Genomic DNA, 26,145 nt, shown 5'->3' with positions numbered 1-26,145 from the left:
AAAAGCAAAAGACTTGAAAGAAAAGCTGGTCTTAAAACTAAGCAAACTCTGGAGAGCTGGGAGACGATGGCCGCTTTGCATTCTTGACTCGTGTAGTGCTGTGGTGTGACTGGTGACGACTGTGTTAATCCTTGTCCAGTGTTTGACCAGTCCAAGTCCAGTCTTGTCGCCAGATTCTTTTTGAAGGACTGCCATTGACTGCCGTGTCTGTTTGTTTGTTGTACGAGAATCCGTACTGTTTTGATATTTTTGGATTTTTGACAATAGATTTGTGAGTGTTCCGTGTGTATTGGGATTAATGTTTTGGTAGAGAGTATTTAGTATCTGATGATGTGTTGAAGGTAAACAGTATCAAAAGAAGAGTGAATATTGAGAAAAATGACCGCATAAGAGTTGTATAAGACAATATTTTTACAGAATATGGGGAGGACTAAATCTTGACATCTAAGACACCATTTAGACTGACTTTTAAAACTTGTTGTGATAACGATTCCTTATTCTAAACTCACTATACTGACAACAAAATTGTACTGAACAGCTACAATATGGTGATCAAATAGTTTTTGTGATACGCTGCAAACGAAACTGTTCACTGAACATTTTGTATTTCTCATATCAAGAAGTGATTGGAACATTATCTCATTTAAACCATCAAGAAACAAATTAAATTAAATACGCACTAACACGTGCCTGATCAGCTGTGCATTCTGAAAACTACCAGGACAAACAGAAAAGAAACAGAATATCCAAAACATTGAGGACAACCCCCTTACAAATTCAAGATTTTCAGGGAAAACAATATAAAAGAACCATCCACAAAGCAGACGACACAAGTAACTGACGTCATGATCAAATCAAGCCCCGCATCTCTCGTCATCACTGCCGTCATTGCAGCATTGGGCCTCGGTGCCGGAATAATCATTGGATATCTGCTGAGAGCGCCACCGGAAGAAGGACAGTCTGGCGGTATCCATGGCAACCTAAAGCCGCCTGGTTTGACGTATGGGGAAGGCAACGGATCTCTGGCTGACGTTTTAAAACAGTGTCGGAGATCTTCCAGTGATGATCCTGCTATCAGAAAGTAAGTTAGATAAGGACGAACTTTTTTGTTTTAAAGTGTTTAATGTAGTGCCATGTCTCACAGAAATAGGGTTGGTCGGTCGGGAGAAACTTAATTTTTACTTTTCGTTCTTTACAGGTTTTTTTTTATTGTTAACTTTTTGTTCTCTTTCTACCTGTCTGTCTTTTAGTCAGTTTGTCTTTCTTTCTTTCTTTTTTTATTCTTCTCTTTTTTCCCCCCTACTGAGCAGAGAGTTTAGGGTCATGGGCAACAAAGCCTAGGTCGGATTCCCAGAAGTGCAAATTGACTCGTTTGCGAATTAGAGGGGGTTCGGAGACAGGAAGAGACTGAGACTGAGAATGCGGCGAGAAGGTTGAAGGGGGTAGGGTTGGAGAGGTGGGAGCAATGATGACAGACAGAGAGCATCTCCTTCTTTTGTAAACACACTCATTAAACAGTTCTCACTTGCTCTCCGTATGTTGCCCTTGAGCCTGGTCATTGTCTGCCCGAAACCATCTCAGGTACACGCCCGTTAGGCCATCATCATCTTGCGTCATCAGGGGTCTAACGCCACGCGTCCGTTATCGGTGATCGAGACATTAAAATACAATGGAACCCCTCCCTCCTTTAGGAACTAAAAAAACTGAGACAAAATCCGGTTTTTACGGAGTCTTAAAATAAGGTTAATTTACTAAAAGTTCTGAGCAGAACCGTCATTTGGACAAGAAGACAGTTATTAAAACGGGGGCCTATAGGGAAGGGTGTCTTTAAAATGAATGTTTAATGTATCACGCATCATTCTGCATGCTACTTTATTCTGCTGGTTTCGATGTAAAACGTGCTTTCTTCGTATTTGAGTGTTTATTAATTTTTAAAACTATAAAATTATATCTTTCATTAGACAGCTCAGAAAATAAACATGTCAAACCGAACGCGGGAAGTCAAACAACATTCGCTCTCTCTTGATTGCATCATGCTGAAGTCAACACCTTCTTCTTCTTCTTTTTCTTCTTCTGCGTTCGTGGGCTGAAACTGGAATTTTACGTGCATGGCCGTTTTTTACCCCGCCATTTAGGCAGCCATACGCCGTTTTCGGAGGAAAAGTCAACACCAATATCAATGGCCAAAAAATCCCTGTATTTAAACACTAACGATGAGCACAATGAAGTCATGAAAAATAATGCTCATATTGTTTTGTATTCGAAGCGTACAACAATTAACATATAAACAGCTGAAAGCAAACATTTGTTCCCATCATGTCAACAAGAATATATTTGTCTAGGTTCTTAAAAATAACACAAGGATGGAGGGCATTCTTCACCTTGAACACATGTATATATATATATATATATCAAAAAAGCTGTGAATATTCTGCTCAATTCATTTCTCATATTGACACTGGTGTCAGTTAAGAAATCAGTTTACCAATACAAAAAATACCATGCATTCTGCGCAGAAAGATTACATGCCGTTGAAGTTGTATATGTGTTCAAGTTGTCAGTTGAAGGATGTTCTCTCATGTAAAAACCGGGACACATTTTTGTGACGGACATTGTGAAGGATGGTACTATTAAACCCCTTGAATGTCACAATATGTATCAGGTACGTACTTTAGGATAACAAATAATTCAAACCTCTGACAGGGGAAACAACCGCTGCAGCAAGATGATTGTCTCCCATGGAGACCATTCTCTCAGATTTAGTCTAACTGTCATATCTTACATGTTCTGATTTTTGTATTGACTTTTTTTAGCCACATTCTTCCGGCAGCCAAGGAGTATAATGTATGTCAGGTAGAGATAAATGTTCACTCTGCAGTAAGGGAAGAAGAAAACATTGGAAGAATGGAAGAAACGCACACCGTGCATCTGTTCCGTGCATCTGTTCCGTGCATCTGTTCCATCACCTGCTTTCATCTGCACAACATAAACTCAACGTCTATTTCTGTTTATCGGTACGCGGAGATCTTGATCTTGAGAGGTCGATGTTTATCGAGAATGGACAAAGGCCAAATCAAACTGTTGGTGTGTGTTCTTGTGTATGTGTGCGCGTGACAATGACATTCACTTTTTTTCTGATAGCTTACATCACTGTTTACAAGGGTACAACGTACCATGCTTCTTTACGCGCTTCTCGAAAAAGATCTTGATCTTGACCATTCCGAGAGATGTTTGTGAATATGAAGCGAAAACCAAATTCAACACTTGCAGGACCGTTCCGGCGAATGTCTGTTTATAAAAAACGCAGCAGCAACGAACTGAATTTTACCTGTGCCAAGGAGAAAAAAGTTACGTTCACCTTTTTACATTTAGTCAAGTTTTGACTAAATGTTTTAACATAGAGGGGGAATCGAGACGAGGGTCGTGGTGTATGTGTGTGTGTGTGTGTGTGTGTGTGTGTGTGTGTGTGTGTGTGTGTGTGTGTGTGTGTCTGTGTGGGTGTGTGTGTGTGTGTGTGTGTGTGTGTGTGTGTGTGTGTGTGTGAGTAGAGCGATTCAGAGTAAACTACTGGACCGATCTTTATTAAATTTTACATGAGAGTTCCTGGGTATGATATCCCCAGACATGTTTTTCATTGTTTGGATAAATGTCTTTGATGACGTCATATCCGGCTTTTTGTAAACGTTGAGGCGGCACTGTCACACCCTCATTTTTCAATCAAATTGATTGAAATTTTGGCCAAGCAATCTTCGACAAAGGCCGGACTTTGGTATTGCATTTCAGCTTGGAGGCTTAACAATTAATTAATGAGTTTGGTCATTAAAAATCTGAAAATTGTAATTAAAATTTATTTTTTATAAAACGATTCAAAGTTACGTTCATCTTATTTTTCATCATTTTCTGATTCCAAAAACATATAAATATGTTATATTCGGATTGAAAACAAGCTCTGAAAATTAAAAATATAAAAATTATGCTTAAAATAAAATTTCCGAAATCGATTTAAAAACATTTTCATCTTATTCCTTGTCGGTTCCTGATTCCAAAAACATATAGATATGATGTGTTTGGATTAAAAACACGCTCAGAAAGTTAAAACGAACAGAGGTACAGAAAAGCATGCTCTGCAACCACTACCGCGCCAAACAGGCTCGTCAATTTCACTGCCTTTTGCACGAGCGGCGGACTACAGTCATTGTGAAAAAATGCAGTGCGTTCAGTTTCATTCTGTGAGTTCCACAGCTTGACTAAATGTAGTAATTTCGCCTTACGAGACTTGTTATTTTTTGCAATGGTTTTAGGAAGTTGTTCAAATGCGGTCTAGATCTTGGCAATCTGGGATATTTAAGTGTAACAAATAAACTGAAATAAAAGAAAATATTGGTTAACGTTCGAAGGTTAAAAGCATGTGTGTTCATAACAACTGGGCAGGCGACATAAAAATAAAAATAAATTTAAAACACGCTCTTCTACGATGGCGATGCGTACATATTTTGACGAAGTAAAGTGAACTTGCACCAATGAGTATTTTTAAGAGTTCATGATTACGAGAACTCTGCTGGATGTTAGTATGAAACAAGGTGGAAAAACAGCAAATGACAAAGGAAACAGAAAACGAAATTCCGGTTAGACCTTCCCGGTTAATATTTGTTGAGCCGTAAGAACACTGCACCTACTAATTCTAGATTATGTAGATCTTGGCGACATAGGCTCACCTTGTTTCAAATACGGAGAGGTTTTGAACTTGACAGTTCAGAAACATAGCGATAGAGTGCAACCAAATCCAAGATTGAACGGTTGTTTGTAAGAATGAAACAACCCGGTTTTTGCTTTTGTGTGATTTGGCCGCACATATAGCTTGCACTTCGCTATGTTGCTGAACTTGAATTGGGGTTTTAGAACAGCTGTGAAATAATGGTATAGATGCGCTTGCGCTTGCTTGAATATATATACATTGGTGAATAAACCCTTTTGGTGTTTCGTACTCTCAGGTCATGAACCTATGTTTGTTGAAGATACCTTCATTTTCGCGTATTATCGCAGCTATCTGTTGGAGGCGGAGGTCGAGGCGTGCCATGCAGCTAACTGCCAGGTGGATCTACCCCGGGTGTACGTGGTCTACAAACTGGACACTGGTCACATCGACATCGACGGCAAGCTGGACGAAAGGGCCTGGGAGGATGTGGCCTGGTCTGAGCCCTTTACTGGTCAGTTTGTGGTGATGATGGTGATAGTGGTGATGATGATGATGATGATGATGATGATGATGATGATGATGATGATGATGATGATGATGATGATGATGATGATGCTTTAACATGACTACGGCTTACTGAGCAAATGACTCGTTTCCATTGGCTTTGACTGTCAAAAAAAAAGTATTCAGCGACATTAAAAAGGGCCTGGGAGGATGTGGCCTGGTCTGAGCCCTTTGTGACTGGTCAGTTTGTGATGGTAATGATGATGGCGGTGATGATGCTGATGATGATGATGATGATGATGATGATGGTGATGATAATGAGGATGTGTGTGTGTGTGTGTGTGTGTGTGTGTGTGTGTGTGTGTGTGTGTGTGTGTGTGTGTGTGTGTGCGTGTGTGTCCGTGTCTGTGTCTGTGTGTATGTGTGTGTGTACATGTGAGTGTGTGTGTGTGTCTGTCAACGTTTTCAAGTTAATGACACTTAGTCAACAGTCAGTTTCAGTTTCCATTACACATACACCACGGTGTTAGTGGGTTTTTTTTTCTTTTCATAAAAATGCATTATTCATTTATATTATTTTCAGACATCAAAGGGGGCGACACCAATCCCCCGCGATTTGAGACCAAGATAAAACTACGCTGGGATGACCAAAACCTGTTCGTGGGGGCTTACATACAGGAGTTCGCTGTTTGGGCCAACAAAACTCTGCATGATACCACAAGTAAGTTAGTGGTTCCAGTGGCAGTTTTAGAGTGACTGTTTTACCTGCAGGCAATATGTGCATTGACGCATGACTCAGCAGCACCGTGTATGATGTAAAAGGGTCAGAAGTTGTGATTGAAGGCTTCATATGGTACAATTTGAGAGTCAAACAGAATTTTTAGTTTTTTCAACAGTTGTATTTATTCAGGCAAGCACATATTTACAATGACAAATTAAAAAGCATTGTTATTGATATTGATAAGTTACAGCAATTACAGAGTTGACCATATATATTCAGCTACATGGTACATTTTCAGAGCACATCCCGAAAATCATTGGAATACATTGACTGTTGTAGTAAATATACAATATCACTTGTCAAACAGAATAATTATTTAATTTTATTTGGTATTCCTCTTGGTCCAAACATCTCCTGCAACAACTATAGTCTTGTCGTCTTAGTCAATACGTGTTCTTACATTTCGTCTGCTCTGGTGTGGTGCGGTCTTGACCTGTTTCGTATCAATCGCTGAAACCAGATTTGTGTGTGACAACAAAAAGGAAACTGTTTTGCCATCAAGGGCTCCGAAAAGCAAATGGAACGTCAGCTAATGAAGTAACTGGAACGTACATTCTAACTTTAAATGTTCCAGAAAAAGAAGAAAAAAACGAAACGTTAGAACTGAGAATCACATTGTTTTGACTGCACCATATTTCTATCCCTTTGAGAGCACGCCCGACAAGCAGGCCATAAACACAGCTGCCCCTCCACTTCCCCCTCCCTCTGTGTTGCCACACACTCTCACACGAATGATTGAAAATGTCCAACATGAGCTGGATTTCCCCTTTCTGTCTTTCCTGTCCGGATTTCATTTTTTGACCAAAAGGGAGGTAGAGAATGCTTTAGGCCAATGCACAGCTACCTGTAACAATTCTTCCTTCTCGCCTTCCTTTTTCCTGTCATTTTCCTGGAGGTTGATCAGTGCCCAGCATTGATGAACTATAGTATGTCCCTTGTTGTTGCTGCTGCTGCTGTTGTTGTTATTGTTGTTGTGGTTGTGGTTGTTATTGTTGTTGTTGTTGTTGTTATTGTTGTTGTTGTTGTTGTTGTTGTTGTTGTTGTTGTTGTTGTTGTTGTTGCGTAGTGAGTCTTTTATTTGACGACACGAAATGCGCCGGCTCGGTACAGCTTGTTTGTTTGTAAGCTTGCATGATCACTCTTACACCTAAGTACGCAGACTATGCATTCCCTGTATAATCTTACCGAACACTTCTCTCCTTTGTTCCTTTCTGACCTTGTAGATTGTAAGACAGAAGCATGTCCACAAATGATACTACAAATTCTATATATATAAAAATGTAAGGACTCGCTGGTGAAGTCAACAAGGCGAATTTAGATTCTTGGCCGTTCTTGTTGCATTACAACATTTGAGTCGCACGTTATCGTTCAAAATTTAAAACATTTAGAACCAATCAAATCCCACCAGGAAGGAAAGCGAAGGCAACTGACCCCAGGAAACGCAATCTCACACGAATGATTGAAAACGTCCAGAACAAGCTTGACTTCCCCTTTCAGCCCTTTCTCTCCGGATCTCTCACCAAAGAGAGAAGAAGAATGTGGCATTATCTTTGGTAAAACCGCTGCAAACTGTAAATCTTGCTCTCTCTTCGTTCCTGACTCCTGCAATGTTTTGGAGCAGGATCAATGTTTAGCGTTTACTCACTAGAGTTTCTTTTGTGTCTTTGTTCTTTCTCTGCTTCTATATTTAGTCCTTTTTGCCTTATTTGTAGTCTTCCTCTAACAGACCTTACAGCCAACACATGCCACCTTCTCGGGCTCTCGACCTATTTGGGGTTATTCGATTGAAGCACTGTCTGTATAAAATAAGATAAGATAAGATCAGATAAGATGAATAAGATAAGATACGAAAGATAAGATAAGAAAACGTTCATGGCTATGATCATAAAAATGAAAAATGGTCTGTCAACACAATAGTGCATCAACACAAAGGTAATGATTAAAATACACAGTTATACAACTGCATACAAATATCAAATGTTCAGTCAACTATCCCAGTGTACACATGCGCTTCCCGGATGATACACAGCGCACACGATTAACCAATGCATAATACGATACAGATATTCAATATCAACTTTGTTCTAGACATAACAAAAGTATATATGGGACGGCAATTCAGACGACTAACTAAATGTAATTCAGGAAGAGTAGTCTCATCATCTGAAACAATCGCTGTTCATCTGAAATCTGACTCTACAACCTCTGAAATCGCCTAACATCTGACAGTTCTCATGCCGGCTTTTAACTTCCGATCTCCAGAACTTCAGAGTTATCAGCTATACAGAATGCCAGATATTTCACGCTGCGTCCCATCCCTTCCTCATTCCTGTCTAAATGATCACTTCTCAGCAAGGCTTTATCAGGATGTCGCACATGGTTGTCACCATTGGCTTGTTACTCCTGGTGACATCGTCTTTTGAAATTTGCTGAATTTTAACTCCAAATCCTCAATATATCAGAGTGAATATATATCCAGAGTATCTCATAATTATCAAGGCATCCCCCATAAGCTCAGCCCGCAAGCCTACGCATTATATTATCACCGATGACCTGGTCTTGCACACCTTCTTACTCTAACGCTCGATACCAAGGATTCCCATGCCTGCTTTTTAGTCCCGATCTTCAGAGTGACCATCCACAATGTCTGATATTTCTCACAGCAACCCAACCCCCAACCGGACCCACCAGCCTACGCATCTTATTGTCCATGATGAACTTGTCTTGCACACTTTTTTTTAACCCTCAATCTATGCCTGGTTTTAAGTCCCGATCTTAAGAATTTCAGAGTGAGCATCCACAATGTCTGATATTTTTCGCTGGGGCTCCCCCTTCCTCATTCCTCTCTCAGCTGCCGTGGGAGGCTTACGGATGTCGCACATGTTTGTCAGCATTGGCCAGCCCAGCTGGTCGTCCGCACCGGTTGCTCACGACAGCGTCAACACGAGTCGGTTTGTCGGCGTTTTAACGTTAAACCTTCAAACCACAGCCTTAACCCCTCACACGACAAAGTCTAACCCTTAGACCGACCTACGCTGATCCCTCCTTCTCTTCTTTCGTCGCCAGGCGATAGAAGGTTTGAAGAGAGTTCAATTCAAAATGGCCGCGGTGGCTTGAAGGGTATCGGTAAAGTTTGGATTGGAAAAGACGAGAGGTGAAGGGGTTTTCTTCGAGGCTCTTTTTCTTTTGGTGAGATTTGAAAGAGGCTCGTTTGGTTTGGCAGAAGTTGTGCGAAAAACATTAGGAAACGTAACATTCCTTGGCAGAAAAGACAGCAATGACAATAAAGGAGACAAAAATCCCGTTGTGGGAATCTCTGCTACGAGGGAACAACAAATAAACAAAATAGCGTGAATTTCTCTCATTGACAGTGAGAGCTGTTTCTATGTTTAGAGCACTGAATCTGTTTTGCTCGAAAGAATACTTATCTTGGCTTACTGGCATCAGAAGTGTGCCAGATTTAGTGCAAGATGAAGATGACTGACCGTGCACTTGATGCCTACATGTCAAGTTCATCCTTAAAGGCTGACATAGTCCTATTTAATTAGTTGAATTACTTCCAGGGCTTTTCCCATCGTTGCGGGGATGTATAAATTAAGTTTCCTGCAAGTTTTAGGTTTGAAGTCCTTACCAATTACGAGAAATAATTAATTCTTTATTGCATTGTTTAGCAACAGTTCTCCAGGCTTGGGCTATTTTTAGACCGTTGACGTCACTTCGTGACGTTTTGTAAACCAAAGATGGCGTTTGAGACTGTTCTATTTACATTCGACACTATCAACACCACTTTGCAATACTGAAATAATTTTTTTCTGTGTTCGAAAGCTACAGCCAGTCGTTATTATATCCCCTTAGGTACAGTTTAATAACATTATTGGCACATGTAAACAATATGAATTAATTAATGAACGCTCCGAGCATGGCAGCCTTTAATCTGAAAGAACCGGCAAACAATAAATAACCAAAGTAGCGCAACCTCTTTCTGCTTCTCACTTGATGGACGATGTAATCTTTTTACATTTAGATCACTTAATTGTTCTTCTTTCCCGAGAGAACACTTACCTAGACTTGCTGACACCAGCAATACTGCCAGATTCCGTTCGTGTAATCAGTTTGGTAGCTCACTAATCAGTATATCCTCAGTGTAAAGGAACAGGGAAACAACAAATGAGCAACAAAGTTGGTTCTGGTGTTATTCATTTTATCTTTTTTTTTTAGACAGATGTATCTGTTTTTCTGTTAACACCACTATTGCTCAAGAGAATACTTGTTCTGGATTACTCTTATGTAAGGAAACAAAAAATAGAATTAAAAATAATAAAATATGCTGTTGTTAATTGTTGTTGTTGTTGTTGTTGTTGTTGTTGTTGTTGTTGTTGTTGTTGTTGTTGTTGTTGTTGTTGTTGTTGTTTTAAAGGAGACAGAGCTATTTTTCTGTTTCGAGCGCCAAATTTTCTTGCTCTGGGAGAATCCATGATGCCTCTGATTTTTCAATCACATTTATTCTCAGGCTTAAATGGTTATAACAACTTAATTTAAATGTTTCTTTCCCAGAAGAACTATTTTTATATTAGAAAACTAAACCGTCTTACTCCTTTTTACATTTAGTCAAGTTTTGACTAAATGTTTTAACATAGAGGGGGAATCGAGACGAGGGTCGTGGTGTATGTGTGTCTCTGTGTGTGTGTATGTGTGTGCGTGTGTGTGTGTAGAGCGATTCAGAGTAAACTACTGGACCGATCTTTATGAAATTTGACATGAGAGTTCCTGGGTATGATATCCCCGGAAATTTTTTCTTTTTTTCGATAAATGTCTTTGATGACGTCATATCCGGCTTTTTGTAAAAGTTGAGGCGGCACTGTCACACCCTCATTTTTCAATCAAATTGATTGAAACTTTGGCCAAGCAATCTTCGACAAAGGCCGGACTTTGGTATTGCATTTCAGCTTGGTAGCGTAAAAATTAATTAATGACTTTGGTCATTAAAAATCTGAAAATTGTAATTAAAATAATTTTTTTATAAAACGATCTAAATTTACGTTCATCTTATTTTTCATCATTTTCTGATTCCAAAAACATATAAATATGTTATATTTGGATTAAAAACAAGGTCTGAAAATTAAAAATATAAAAATTATTATCAAAATCAAATTTCCGAAATCGATTTAAAAACAATTTCATCTTATTCCTTGACGGTTCCTGATTCCAAAAACATATAGATATGATATGTTTGGATTAAAAACACGCTCAGAAAGTTTAAACGAAGAGAAGTACAGAAAAGCGTGCTATGCAGCATAGCGAAACCACTACCACGCTGAACATGCTCCTCAGTTTCACTCCGTTTTGCACAAGCGGCGGACTACGGTCATTGTGAAAAAATACAGTGCGTTCAGTTTCATTCTGTGAGTTCCACAGCTTGACTAAATGTAGTAATTTCGCCTTACGCGACTTGCTTCTTTCTTTATTTGATGTTTAACGTCGTTTTCAACCACGAAGGTTATATCGCGACGGGGAAAGGGGGGAGATGGGATAGAGCCACTTGTTAATTGTTTCTTGTTCACAAAAGCACTAATAAAAAAATTGCTTCAGGGGCTTGCAACGTAGTACAATATATTACCTTACTGGGAGAATGCAAGTTTCCAGTACAAAGGACTTAACATTTCTTACATACTGCTTGACTAAAATCTTTACAAACATTGACTATATTCTATACAAGAAACACTTAACAAGGGTAAAAGGAGAAACAGAATCCGTTAGTCGCCTCTTACGACATGCTGGGGAGCATCGGGTAAATTTTTCCCCCCAACCCGCGGGGGGCGTCTTACTCCTGAGAGACTTACGTTGGCTTTCTGGCATCAACAGTTTGCCAGAGTTAGTGCATGATGTTCCTGACGGGGTCACCCAGGTTCTAGCCTAGTGAACGTCAAGTTTATCCCAAACAAAGTGGGTGGCAAAAGAAAAAGAATCGAAAAAAACAAAAGGGAAACAGCAAATAAACAAAACAAAGTAAATTGTTTATCAATTTTCTTTTTTAATGTTTTCGTTTTCTTCTTGTTTTGTTGTTAGTTTTGGGGCTGTTTTTGCTTGTATTTGACAGAAATAGCTATTTGGCACTTTTCTTTGTTTAGATCACCGAGTCTTCTTGTTCGAGAAAATACTTACCTTGGCTTACGGACACCAAGGGACTGCCAGATCTAGTGCACGATGTTACCGTTACTGACGGTGTAATCAAGGCTTTAGCCTACATCGGGTCAAGTTTACCCTAAATCAAGTTTACCCTATAAAAACAGCTCGAATTCCATTCTCGTTTTGGACAGGAAACATGTGTACCATTAGACGTCGAATTGTTTTCGATTTGAGTGCCATACTTCGTAGAGGCCACAAAAGTAAGCATGTCCCTCGTTGTCAAGTACAAAACCTTCACGAGGGTAACATGGCTTCTCTGTAAATAGATCTTCCTTGTTCATTTCAGAACGTCTTTTTCTGTTTGCTTCTTTTCCCAAGAGAATGAGGATCAACATCGTCCACAATTCGTCATATACCTTTATTCTCTAGCCAACATGCAGTTTGTATTCAGCGGCATCGAAAGGCATTTCCACAGACCCAAATAACACATGCATGCATGATAACATTTAACATTTATCATCTGATATGTACATCACACAAAGTGCGAGTAGGTGACACCCAACAAAAAGTATGGTACGGTAAACACAACATTGATTTAATTTGATTTGAACAAAATGTTATTAAATTAAATGTTACGAACCAATCTTTATCAAACAATGAGAGCACGAACTCAAACAAAAAGCTTTTCTTGCGTGGCCCAAAGAAAATTGCACGAATTAACATGCTGGTAGGCATGACAAACTGATCTGCCATACAAATACAGTACAAGCAAAAACTAACCAAACCACACAAAAACCACCATTTATACACTTGGTATGCAGAGTATGTTTGAAGAAAATGGCTGCATGTCTTGTCAAGTCTCTTTCAAGACAAAGCTTAGCCTATATCAATGGACGTGACGTCACAATCTTAAATAAAGGGTGCGTTCCTGTCAAGTTTCTTGACATGGCACAAATGTTATATCTGCGTTTCGAATCAGTTCTGTTAGATATTTACTTTTGAATGATAACTGATGAAACCCCTGCGAATATAACGTAAAGAAGATAATCGTGTCTTTCCTTTTTCTTGCAGTTTATCAAGACAACTCTTTCCAGGTTCTCTTGGACACTTCACAAAGTAATCATAAGTGAGTACAAAAATCAACTACCTGGGTGTTAATTAAGTTTTCGGAGCCAAAGGTAAAGCACAGGGGAATGCCTCATTAATGATATACGATACCGATACATGCACAGCCTGGCGGTGACCTTACGATTATTTTTTTTACTGCTGATATATTGAAGTCACCGCGACAAACTTCGTTCTCAACATTCGTTGTCCTTTCCTCGGCAGACATGCATGCACGAGAAATGACAGAATGTTTACGTGACGCCATAATTCACTTTATGACGTAACTATTTCCGAACTTTGTTTGGTTGATGACATCAAAGATTTCACTTCGAAAGAAAGGGTCAAAAATAGACGTATTGGTTGTTGTTGTTTTAAATCGGTATCGTATGTCTTTCAGTAAAGAATAGAGAAAGATGACTAATGTTGTACTTCTTAACAGTTTTAAGTTCATCTTGTTCATGAAATATCTGATGCTTACATGTGCTCGCAGAGAGAGAGAGAGAGAGAGAGAGAGAGAGAGAGAGAGAGAGAGAGAGAGAGAGAGAGAGAGAGAGAGAGAGAGAGAGAGAGAGAGACTGAGAGAGAGAGAGAGAGAGAGAGAAAGGGGTGAGAGAGAGAGAGGGAGAGAGAGAGAGGGAGAGTGAGATAGAGAGACGGAAGGAGGGAGGGAGGGAGGGAGAGAGAGATGGTGTGCATGTGTGTGCGTGTGCTTGTGTATGTGCGTGTGTGTAAGTGAGTGGTGTGTACTGACAAACAGTGTCATGTCCATCATATGCGTTGTTTCTTGTTTCAGGTACAAAGAGATTTCCATCAACGCATTGGGAACAATAGCGGACTTGATGCTGACACGAGTATGTCTTTATCGTCTTTTTTTCTTTTTCTTTTCTCTGTCTGTCTGTCTGCCTGTCTGTCTGTCCGTCTCTCTCTCTCCCTCTGTCTCTCTCCCTCTGTCTCTCTCTCTCTCTCTCTCTCTCTCTCTCTCTCTCTCTCTCTCTCTCTCTCTCTCTCTCTTTTCTCCTTTCAGGTCGGTGCATGAAGAACAGGTTTACAAATTATGGTTAACAAACCTTTCTTAACCTATCATTAAAACAAAAACAAAAAAACAAAAAAAAAGACTATCAGGAGTCATGTGCGCTTAATTATTATTTCGGTTGTGTTTGATTCTGAGACATGAACTTTCCACAGCCTTACATGGATGATGGGGAACCTTTGAATTTCTGGGAGAGCGAACTGGCCAGAGCTGTCTACATTGACGGGCCGATCAACGACCCCACGCGACGAAGTTGGTAGTTTTCTTGTCGGTTTTGTTTTTATCAGAAGCTCATTAAGATGATGGAAATGTGGTTTCATATAAACTTGGCCAAAAAATTATAGCAACAGATTTAAAACCCAAATTAAAGCATTAATCCCCGTGTCATTTCATTAAAACTTTATATGCCAGTTGTCTGGTCGATTTTGAGGGTACCCTTACTTGAGCAGCAGTCACGGGATCCCTGAAAAGGAAATATTTAATCCAAAAGGTGATCCTCAAGGTTAAGTGAACGGCCTTAACTGGCATATAAAGTGGTAATGAAATGACACCGGTATTAATGCTTAATTTGGGTTTGAAATCTGTTGCAATCATTTTTTGGCCAAGTTTAGTTTTCATGTTGCTATTGCCGTTTTTGTTTTATTAGAAGTTTATTAAGATGATGGGCTTGTATATTTATATAGTTTTCATGTTGTTATTGTCGTTTTTTGTTTTATCAGAAGTTTATTAAGATGATGGGCTTGTATAGTTATGTAGTTTTTATGTTATAATTGTCGTTTTTGTTTTACTAGAAGTTTATTAAGATGATGGGCTTGTGGTTTTATAAGCTTCTTTAACATCTAGTCAGGATTCCATAATCTTTCATAGTAAAGATTGGATGGTTACATATTTGCGGGGGGTAAACTACAGTGATGAAAATCCATTCTGCATTTTAAGAATTCTTGCGATATGGTTCAACTGGTCTGTCTCTTTCATTTCATTGCTTGCTTCGTTGTGTCCCGAGAACAAGGTGCTGTTTTGTAATTATTGCAGCAAGTTTAGAGTTTCGTATGATATTGTTACCCGGTAGACAAAGTGATAATAATGTGTGTGTGTGTGTGTGTGTGTGTGTGTGTGTGTGTGTGTGTGTGTGTGTTTGAGTGTGTATGTGTGTGTATGTGTATGTGTGTGTTTGTGGTTTGGGTATGTGTTTGTCTGTGTGCCAGTGTGTGTGTGTGTGTGTGTGTGTGTGTGTGTGTGTGGACAAATTAATACCTACATGCTATGATTTCAGTAGAAGAGGCGATAATTTTGTGTAAGTGTGTGTGTGTGTGTGTGATTTTTGGCGGCAATTTGACGGCCATTTCTTGTTCTATGACAGATAAGTTCTGGACAGTGGAGATGGCCATCCCGTTCAAACAGCTGTACGCCGGACTGGGGAGGGGCAACGATATACCTGTTGACAGAGAAACATGGAGGGCTAACTTTGTTCGGTATGTATACATGTATTATGTTGTTGTTGTAGATTTCAAAATATTAAATCCACATGGAGTAAGACAACTGTTTCAATTCCATTATGAATGTGCACGCTTTAATGGTGTCAGTAGGAAGAAAGGAAACAGGTATAAATTCGCGAAGAGGACTTCCCCAAAGAAGGGAAACAATCGCGAGTTGTGGCTCTTTTTGAAGAACGTTATTCTTCCCTCCCTTCCGTTAGAGGGGGGAGGGGGGTTGGGGATGGGTAGATGGGAAGGATGAGGGCCCCAAAGGGTTTAAAATCGTGATCGTGATTGGCGTTTTTTGACCTTTCTGTGACCGTGATTGCCGAAATTTCCATTTCTGTGATCGTGATGGGACTTTGCCCGTGATCCGTGATGACAAAAAAATCAAGTCTCGTGATCGTGATCGTCATTTGTTTTCGTGATCGTGATGAGCATTATTGCAAAGCATTTTATTTTCAACATACATTTTTCGTTGGGGATTTTGTCAGGCATGCTACTTTTCCGGTAATTGCCGGAAATCCGTTAAAGCCGTTTTTAAAATCCGGTAAAGTCAAATTTATTCCGGTGAAGTTGAAAAATTTCCGCAAATCCGTGTGAATATCGCGCAACGCGACCGGGCGCCGGTCTCAATGAAGCCAGCGCACAGTAGTGTTGTTTTCACCAGTTTGGAGGTGTGTTGAATGGTGGTGGGGGGAGGCTAAAATGGGATTTTTAACAAGATCACAACACTATTACAGCCCTGAAAATGATGCCCAGAATGCACCAGATTGCACAGATTTTAACCGTTTTTTGAAAAAAATTCCGGGGGGCATGCCCCCGGACCCCCCTAGTTGGCTCGCCTGCTTTGCAGGCTCAGGTAAAACCATTTTTGGCCTGTAGCATTCCTGTTTGTTTTTCAAGACCATGAAACCAGGCGATGGTGCACCTCAAATTGTATGGCAAAGTTGAAAATAAAGAACCCATCACACATACATGTACTTTAATTTTAATCCACCCAACTGTTTTTGAGAAAATGGGTTTACAAGAGTTTAGCTCTGGAAATGTGAAATTGTGCAAGTATATATTCATGTGTGTGAGTGAGGGTGTGGGAGTTGAATGTGTATGAGTGGAGAGAGAGAGAGAGAGAGAGAGAGAGAGAGAGAGAGAGAGAGAGAGAGAGAGAGAGAGAGAGAGAGAGAGAGAGAGAGAGAGAGAGAGAGAAACCCAATGAAAACAACATTCTTGTTACTGATTACAAATCATCTCACTTTGTGTTGAATAAACAATAGATCCAGAGGAGCGAATTACTGTGTGGTTGTGTTTACTTTGACACGTGCTTTCTGTACATGCAACTTTTACCGTGACCGTGATTTGCCACTGGTGTTCGTGATCGTGAAAACAAAAATCAAGGTAACTGTGATCGTGAAAGCGAAAACTTCCCTTCCCGTGATCGTGATGATACCCCCCCTTTGGGGCCCTCAAGGATAGAGATACCATCAAGATGTTTTATTTTAATAAAGGGAAATACCGGGACAGGGTTGTGTCTGTCGCCGTCGCCGGAAGAGACATCGACTGTTTGACATGCGCTTTGGCATGTTATCGTGTTTGTCTATCGTGCAAAAGGCAAACTTTTCTATCAAATAAAATATTTGCTGTGAACGTTATAATTGCGACAATTTGCTTTATTTGCAGGTCAGAATGGCAGACGGAAATTGTCGGGAGCAAATATCTGAAGGTATGCATAACATGCTGCATTTGTGTCTACGAAGATCGAAATACTAGTTCTGTCTGTTAAAAGCTTCTGAAGAAGAAACTTGCGAACTTTTGCTTCTGTGATCAACTGTATACTGCTGTCTTATGTTGTTGTTGAATGTCGACGCATTAAAGCTAAACATACAAAAAGTGCTTCACCAAAAAGGCAAATTAACATGAATACTTATGTCGCTGCTTGTGACGTGATTGCAGAGGTTAGACACAGACGCAGACTGGTGGGTATGGCAGTCACCCGGAGTGTCGAACATCCATCTCCCCGACAAGTAAGTAGAATACATACAATGCGCCTTGTACGTTGAATGTATTTGGTGTCAATTTCAAAAGGGGGTGGTGTGCGTTGAGCGAGTATAGTGTGTGTATGTGTGTGTGTGTGTGCGTGTGTGTGTGTGCGTGTGTGACGGTGTGTGTGTGTGTGTCTGTCTGTCTGTGTGCGTATGTGTGTGTATGTGTATGTGTGTGAGAGAGTGAGTGTGTGTGTGTGTGTGTGTGTGTGTGTGTGTGTGCGTGTGTGTGTGTGTTTGTCTTTGGGTAAGTGTGTGTGTATATGTGTGTGTGTGTATATGTGTGTGTGTGTGTGTGTATGTGTATGTGTGTGTGTGTGTGTGTGTGTGTGTGTGTGTGTCTGTGTCTCTGTGTGTGTCTGTGTTTTTGAGTGTGTTTACGAATCTCCTTAAGTGCCTGTGTGCAGGTGTACACAAATCAGTTACAGAACAAAGATATCCAACCTCACAGTTTCTCATTTAATTTACACGTCCGCCCACCTGTTTACCAACTTGAAAAAGTCCCGAGGCGTATATATTAACCTGTTCCCACCGCCTGTGCCGGCTCGTTCAAACTGTTTACACCACCAGCATTCCTCTCTCGTATATTTTCATTGGTTCACTGATCTTCCTGGTCCGTCTCCCGAGTAGTGTTTGATTTTTTCCGTCTTCGTTTTCTCCCCCACGTGTTCCGAGTGTCGGTGACACCAAAACACTGGAGAGTCTTTGTTGTTGTCGCATGAAATAGGGCCACGAAAGCTTCGAGGATGGCTAAGGGGACGGGTATACTGTGTAGCCAAATAGCAAGCGACTAGATGTGGCCTGTGCAAAACCGCTACACCGAAGAGTTCTGTGTTGTTGTTGTTGTTGTTGATGGTAGTGGTGTTGTTGTTGGTGTTGTTGTTGTTGTTGTTGTTGTTGTTGTTGTTGTTGTTTTTGTAGTTGTTGTTGCATGAACAAGTGTCATAAAGCTTCGAGGATGGCTAAGAGGATGTATTACACCTCGCTGCTAATTTGCAAGCAACTAGCTGTACAAAAACCGTTGCATTGAACGGCACTGTATTACTATTGAATAGGATAGGGAACGAAAGCTTCGACGACGGATAAAGAACGGGATACACTGTCTACCATAATTGCACACAACTAAAAAAACGGAAAACGAACAAGATGTTTGTGACCATTTATGTTCTGCTGGTACGTAGTTAAATACAGTGTTGTGCATAGCCATCTCGAGTTACATAATTATATCAATTAGCACATTCCATTCATGATTTGCCAATTGTATTAAAATAAACCTTTCCTCGAAAGAATCTGGACATATTTGTTCTTGCAAAGCTGTTAAACGGATTTCTTGTTTTTGTATTTTTGAGGACTTGTTAAAGGCACAGTAAGCCTCCCGTAAACCATCACAGAGCTCCCCGAGCGTCTACATACAGTACAAGCATACTTCCATTTGAACGCTCACCGAACGGGAACATCCTGGCTGCTTTCTGTCGAGCGTGAGAAATTTTCAAAGAATTTATTTTCGTGGACTTGGTCTTCAACAACAATGGCGCCTCGTTTTGATGCTGGACGGCTGTTATGAATATTCCCGGACAGTAAGCCTCCCGTAAACCATCACAGATACTGTCAGGCTTTTACACACAGTACAAACACCCTTTCATTTGAACGCTCACCAAACGGGAACATCCTAGGTGCCCTACGTAAAGAGCGAGCAATTTTTAAAGAATTAATTTTGCAGATTGTCTCGAACACTTGTTGGACCCATCCTGAACTCAGGTCAAAAATGAGTTACTTCCCTTCGGGTCTCATTCTATCGATGTAAACTGGCGATAGCCGTGGATCGATGATTATCAGAATGTTTTTGGACCGTGGTGCGTTTTTGCGCTAGACCTAACTTTTAAAATCTAAATAATAAATTGACAGCTTGTTACACAAACATTCTTTAATCATAAAAGAATTCTTTTTTCATCAAGACAAGATCAGTACAATTCGAAGTTGTGAAAGTTTGAAAAAAGAAAAGCCCGGAAGCAGGGTCACGCAAGGGTCGTAGCAGACGACGGTTTAGTGCATATCGCCGTTCCTCTCAACAGTCAAAAGCCATCGCTAGAGTTCTTGTGAACCACAGCCGTTTGTTTCGTGCATAAAAACGTGCTATTGTAGATACGCTGACATCGAGTCGCATTCAAATGACTAACTGACGACTACATTGTGAAAAAGGGAAACTGGATCACACGGGTTCACGATGGCTCAGGGGTAAGATAAACCACGCAAAAATAAATTCTTTGAAAATTGTTCGCTCTTTACGGAGGGCACCTGGGATGTTCTCAATCGGTGAGTGTTTAAATGAAAGGGTGTTTGTACTGTGTGTAAAAGCCTGACCGTATCTGTGATGGTTTACGGGAGGCTTACTGTGCCTTTAAGTTGCATTGAATCTGCCTTATATTAAATGTGTCACGGCTGAATACAAGTCGCCACGCACTGGATGCAATGTAAAAGGTAATGTAAACAAATCTACCACACAACGCGAAGTACTGCTTACAGCCAGAAACTGTTACATACTGCAAATTTGATTAGTGTAACTGGTCTATAAGAAGAGGAGAAGGAGTAACAAGAAAAACACAGCAAAATTGGACTCTTGAAAAAGTATGCTTGGGTCCTTTATGTAAAAATAAGAAGGCGTCAAAGTGTAACCTCAAGAGGGTACACAATGTATTCATTCACACCTGTATATACTATTGGTCTATCGTGTCTGTAACCCTAGCGGCGCTCTTGAATGGATGTGTTCAAACAATGTATACGTAGACTCAGTGGTGTGTTCAGTGAAGGTGTATACCCTTTTAATTTCTAATAAAGTTATCTGTGACAGACATACGTTTTAAATACCTTACTGTTGTGATACATACGTTTTAGACACCTTACTTTTGGACTTTGATATTATTTACTTACTATACAGTATAGTATAGTATACTTTTGGGGCATTTTAGACACTTTACTTCTGACCTTTGACGCATTTTAGACACTATGCTATTTTGGACTACATTTTAGATATTATATTTTTGATCTTTAACACTTTTTCTATACGGTACTTTTGGACTCCGAACAATGACTTTATTTCAAGTAAGCATTAGCTAGCACACCTGTGATAGGTAAGCGTTGGCAGTTCCAGACTAATCAAAAACCACCATTGTTTGTCTCGGCCACAAAAAGAAGGCAAGGCGTTGGAGTTAATTCGCTGGAGTCATCGCAACAAAAACCAAAATCCAAAACAAAATGCCCACAAATATTCAGCGAATTTTAAGGGTATAAGAAAATACCGCATAATTATTTATCATATCCTTAAAGCTTGCATGAAGTCGTGGAATTTCTACATTGAAGGAAATACATAAGTGTGGCTCATTTGAACAATTCGCTTTGTTGATAATACAAACAAAATGACTGAGATCTCGTGGTTTGAAGGGTCCTGTGTGAAATGAATCTAAATAAGCTTCCAACGTCGGACACACGCAGTGGACTTGAGTACTCCCAATCGGCGAATCAGACCCTTAATTAAAGAGCCATGGCCCTCTTGAACGTATTCGAATTAGAGCCTCTCGTGTCACACAAAGGCTAATTTCCACGCCCTGCTCTTTTGTTCTTCGTGAGTCAAGAGTATGCTCCACCATTTGGTGATGTGAGTGTGAATAACTTGGCTTTTATTGGCCACTAGTTGAGTAGGAGTGTATTTAACAGAACGAATCAGATTACCATGCTCGTGTAGCATCATATTTGAAACGCAAAACGAAGACACTGAGGAAGAAGCTAATAATACAATGCATTTGAGTTATAGAAGTGATCTTTCATTGTTTAATATCAGATTTTTAAATTCATTTTATATGAAACAAAAATAGATAAATAAATACGTTGATAAATAAATCAAACAATCAATCAATAGATAAATATTTAAATAAATATATGTGACCCCCCCACCACGAAATGAGTCGCATGTCACCTCGCGCGGTTCTGCGCTAGGCTTAATATAAGTCCGGGGAGTGTCTGGTAACAGTGTGAGGGTCACCTTAGTTACACGCTTATAACTCAAACAGTTTTTGCTCTTTTCTAAAACGGTTTTCACCACTGGATAGAGCATAAAAAACTCTTTAGAAAAATGTAAACAATATGAACATCATGCAAAGGTGACATGCGACTCATTCCGTGGTGGAGGGTATCATATTTGAACCTGACACACTTTGAAGCTCATGTCGTAAGCTCGCCTGTATCAGACCACCTTGGCCATCTATAGTGTTATAACTATCCGTGTGTGTTGACAGGTGGGGGTTGATCCAGTTCCGTGACGTCCCTATCAACAGCACCACCTTCCAGCCCGACAAGAAATGGGTCACCACCAACGCCCTCCTCGACGTCTACAGAGCTGAAAAGGTGTGGCTGTCTGGCTGGTTGGCTGACTGGCTATTTTTCTCTGTGGCTGGCTATTTTTCCTTCCCAACCCTTTTATGAAGCCGACGATCAGCTCTCTCTGTCTCTGTGTATTTGCCCCTGCCTCTGCCTCTCCGTCTGCCTGTCTGTCTGCCTGCTTCTCTCTCTCTCTCTCTCTCTCTCTCTCTCTCTCTCTCTCTCTCTTCTCTCTCTCTCTCTCTCTCTCTCTCTCTTCTCTCTCTCTCTCTCTCTCTCTCTCTCTCTCTCTCTCTCTCTCTCTTTCTCTCTCTTTCTCTCTCTCTCTGTCTCTCTCTCTTTCTCTTTCTCTCTTTCTCTCTGTCTCTCTCTGTCTCTCTCTGTCTCTGTCTCTCTCTCTGTCTCTCTCTCTCTCTCTCTCTCTCTCTCTCTCTCTCTCTCTCTCTCTCTCTCTCTCTCTCTCTCTCTCTCTCTGCACGCGAGACCGAATGAGGTCAAGCAAGACCCAATGCTTCACGTTTGAATAATTCCACGTCCACGATATTTGGACATGGTTGAAACCATGTAACCCATGTCATGTTCAACTGTTTGAGGATCATTTAGCAAAGTATTTGCCGCACAGCAACCCGCAAAAAATGTTTGCTGTAGTGTCTGAACAGCCTTGTAATATTTGGTTTCCATGTCCCACTGTTGGGTTCCAGTATTGTAGATGTGCACATAGGAATAGCTTCATTGATAGATATGGACTGAATCAAACATTACCGTAAAATCTCCCATAACGACCCCTCCCATTACGACCCATCCCAAGAACGACGCCTCTCTTTTTCCGACCGATTGTCTTGGCAAGGATGCATCTTGCACTTTAACTGACTCTGGTCTTTGGAACGGTGGGTACCATTCTGATCATCATCGGTCCATGCTGTATCGCCGGCATATCTCTCTGACCGGATGCATAATTACTGCGCGGAATCTATCAAAATAAGAATACAGAGTTATCTCCCATGTTTTTCGCTAATGTTTCTGAGAATAGACGAACTGAGACGAAAGTGATTGCAGATTGGCCGACTTCGACAATGATCTCCGTTCTGTTCTTCACAGTTATGATAAAGACATCGTTCTAAGGCTAAAACAAGTCGAAATGTTGAGACTGCTGTGTGAAGGAGACCGTGATATTGTTGCATCACTCCCAACTGGTTACGGAAAAAAGTGTCGTCTGCTTCGTAGCCAACGTTGATTATCACGTGACACTTTTGCCATATTTAGAGTTGTTTGCACAGTAAATACACCCGCGAAAGATAGCTCGCTTGAAACTGTCTTACATGTCAATTCCTTTGTAATCTAAAAATTACACAACACCATGAAAAATCCTTATCGACGATCGCGAATCTGCTTAAATCAATAACACATTACGAAAAGCTCTAAATGTGTAAAAAAAAAAAAAAATCCATTTCCTCTCCAGAGAAGGAAAACAAAGGCATCCTGTCAAAATGAGACCCGAAGGGAAGTAACTCATTTTACCTGAGTTTAGGATGCGGTGCCAGGGGATGAAACGTCAAGGACTTAAATGAAACTCAGCTGTGCTAGAGGACTTTTTTAAACACTTAGTTTTCTGTCCTCCAGGCGTACAAGGCAGTAACAGGACGATACACAATCAAGAAGGAACTACTTCGTCTGCCACCTTACGTCCTTTCACAGCGCTGCATCCGCGACCTTGACATTCAACTGGACTGGGGCGGCTTCCGGGTCACAGCAAGACCTGCGGAGGAATTTCTGGAAGATGGACACACGCGGACTGATCGTTTTGTGTGGTTCGGTGACAAGAAAGAGGACTTCTTTTAATCATAATTATAATTAGGTTACAGTTTAAGATAATGCTCTTAGAATGACAGTCAGATCAATTCATGAGGATTCCGGGGTTTTTAGTACTTGATGTCAAGTCTTTGAAATGTTGTTTAGATTGAATTTACATTCAGTTCTAGCACTTGGTCTTTGTAGGAACTTTACATTCCAAGGTTGGAATGTTTTTGGTTTTGTTTTGTTATTGTTGTTCTTTGCTTTGTTATTATTTATGGGTTTGTTTCAGTGTTGGGTTGTTGCTTTTTTTGGTCTATTTTAGTTGGGTTTTTTTTGTGGGGCGGGGGGGTATTGGTTGTTGTACGTCGTCGATACTTCTTTAAATGATAAATCGTTTGTATATAATTCCTATGGAAGTATTTGTGTACGTCTGATCTTTCCAGTTTGTACTGATTTAAGGTACAAAAACGGCATAACGAGCTGGTCCTAGATAAACCAAAAGGAATGTATTGTACCTGTAATTTTAGAGATGCCTGTGTGATTTTATTCCCGTGTACTGTGTATTGCATAAGTGTACAGAGCTGTCTGGTTAACAAGTGTGTCGTTTGAATAAAAAGTTTAAATGTGCCTGTCTGTTTGTTTATTTGTTTGTTTGTTTGTTTGTTTGAGGTCGATTGCAACTAAAACTATCGGACGTTCCACGGGAAAGATAAAGAGAACAAGAAGAACAAGAACAAGAACATCATTTATTCTTCAGGCCTCTAGCCCCTAGAATAGGGTCGTTACAAACAAAAATACAAGTCAAAAGTACATACAGCGGCAAAGCAACACGAAGATACAAAACTAAACACATACAGCGGCAAAGCAACAAAGATACAAAACTAAACGTACACGGTAAAGTAATACAGTCACAATCAGTCGTCTTGAGCTATGTTTTCAGTAAACTCCAGGCGAGTTTTTAGAGCAATAAACAAGTAAATGCTTAATCTACGAATATCAGATGATGAGCCGTTGCGGAGAATATTCACAAAATTTAATGAGTTATATCTTGTATTTAGAAACTTAGCCCTGGCGTTTGCATACAATGGACAATCAAATACAAAGTGCTTTTCGTCTTCCACAACATCACAGAGCTTGCATAAAATATTCCTGTCCCTTCCAAATGTTCTTCTAAAACACGAAGCTCCAATAGGCAACACACCCAGACGCAATTTGGTCAAACAATCGCGGAAACATTTTTTGTCAATGAAATCAAAGTACTTCTCACTTTCAAAAACTGTTTTGAATAATCGGTAGTTTTGATAAATGTCATTACTTATAATGGAACCATTCCATTCCTGCAAATACATATCAGCCATTCTCTGTTTAAATAAAGAAATAAATGTTTTTTCACACCCCACCCCTTGTTGCAACCAAACATATCCAAACCCCGTGCTAAACAATGTATTCTTTACATGTGTTGCCCAGCATGTTTTACCTCGCTCGTCCAGGTTTTTTAACATTAAGTATGCCTGTCTGGGAATTCTGGATATATCTAGTGTCAACAGCTTCAGCCAATATTTTATGCACCTTACTGCACTGTTGATGTACAGAGGGTAGCGTCCCAGTTCTCCATACACAAACTTGTTGGATATATACTTTAAGAGGAACACTTAAGAACCTTTTGCATGCAAGTGTGTGAACCTTTTCTATATTGTCTAATCTTTGGAGACCCCACATTTCGGAAGAGTACATTAATATGGATTGCACCTGGGAATCAAAAATTTTGAAAAAACAACTTTTGAAACGGACAGACTTTTGGCTCTGGACCCCCGTAACGCCAGACTGGTGACTAAGCGAGAGCACATCAAGCAGGAGCTAGAACTATTTACAATACAAGAAGCTAAAGGGGCACAAATTAGATCTAGGATAAAATTCATTGAGGAGGGTGAGAAAAACACGCGTTATTTCCTAAACTTAGAGAAAGCTCACGCAAAAAATAAGATACTAGATAGAATAGAAATAACAGAGAATGAATTTATCACAAGTCAGTCTGAAATATTAAAGGAACAAACCCGCTTCTTTACTAACAGATACACTAAAAACACCAATTTTAATAACCTTCTTGGGGACGAATTTTTAAAAAACACTGACATCCCAAAATTATCAGAGGAGCAAAAGGGCAGTATTGATCAAGAAATTACAGAAAAAGAACTCCTTATTGCACTTAAGGGAATGCGAAG

At 40.1% G+C, this 26,145-nt stretch overlaps 1 protein-coding gene across 2 annotated transcripts; it reads left to right on the top strand.

The window, feature by feature from the left end:
- The first annotated feature begins 41 nt into the window (after window positions 1–41).
- Window positions 42–24,550, top strand: LOC138952286 (uncharacterized). Of its 2 annotated transcripts, XM_070323919.1 has the most exons (12): window positions 42–220; window positions 621–1,081; window positions 5,044–5,207; window positions 5,784–5,921; window positions 13,179–13,233; window positions 14,008–14,065; window positions 14,400–14,496; window positions 15,605–15,716; window positions 17,397–17,439; window positions 17,670–17,740; window positions 22,048–22,156; window positions 23,750–24,550. In XM_070323919.1, exons 2-12 carry the CDS (start codon window positions 846–848, stop codon window positions 23,966–23,968), a joined length of 1,302 nt encoding a protein of 433 aa, XP_070180020.1. In that variant the 5' UTR covers window positions 42–220; window positions 621–845; the 3' UTR covers window positions 23,969–24,550. The 2 variants fall into 2 exon arrangements, with proteins under 2 accessions (XP_070180020.1, XP_070180018.1); XM_070323917.1 differs by having other exon boundaries at window positions 42–1,081.
- Window positions 24,551–26,145: the final 1,595 nt, after the last annotated feature.

This window comes from Littorina saxatilis, linkage group LG17, assembly GCF_037325665.1.
Source record: "Littorina saxatilis isolate snail1 linkage group LG17, US_GU_Lsax_2.0, whole genome shotgun sequence".
Classification (NCBI taxonomy): domain Eukaryota; kingdom Metazoa; phylum Mollusca; class Gastropoda; order Littorinimorpha; family Littorinidae; genus Littorina; species Littorina saxatilis.
This window is presented reverse-complemented; position numbering and strand designations above follow the sequence as displayed.

What these genes read in the sequence shown, in the direction of transcription:
- LOC138952286 (XM_070323919.1), top strand. Translation starts at nt 846, where the DNA reads ATGATCAAATCAAGCCCCGCATCTCTCGTCATCACTGCCGTCATTGCA. An exon ending in ACTTCACAAAGTAATCATAA is followed by an intron (nt 13,234 to 14,007) that starts GTGAGTACAAAA and finishes TTCTTGTTTCAG; the next exon opens with GTACAAAGAGATTTCCATCA. An exon ending in AACATCCATCTCCCCGACAA is followed by an intron (nt 17,741 to 22,047) that starts GTAAGTAGAATA and finishes GTGTGTTGACAG; the next exon opens with GTGGGGGTTGATCCAGTTCC.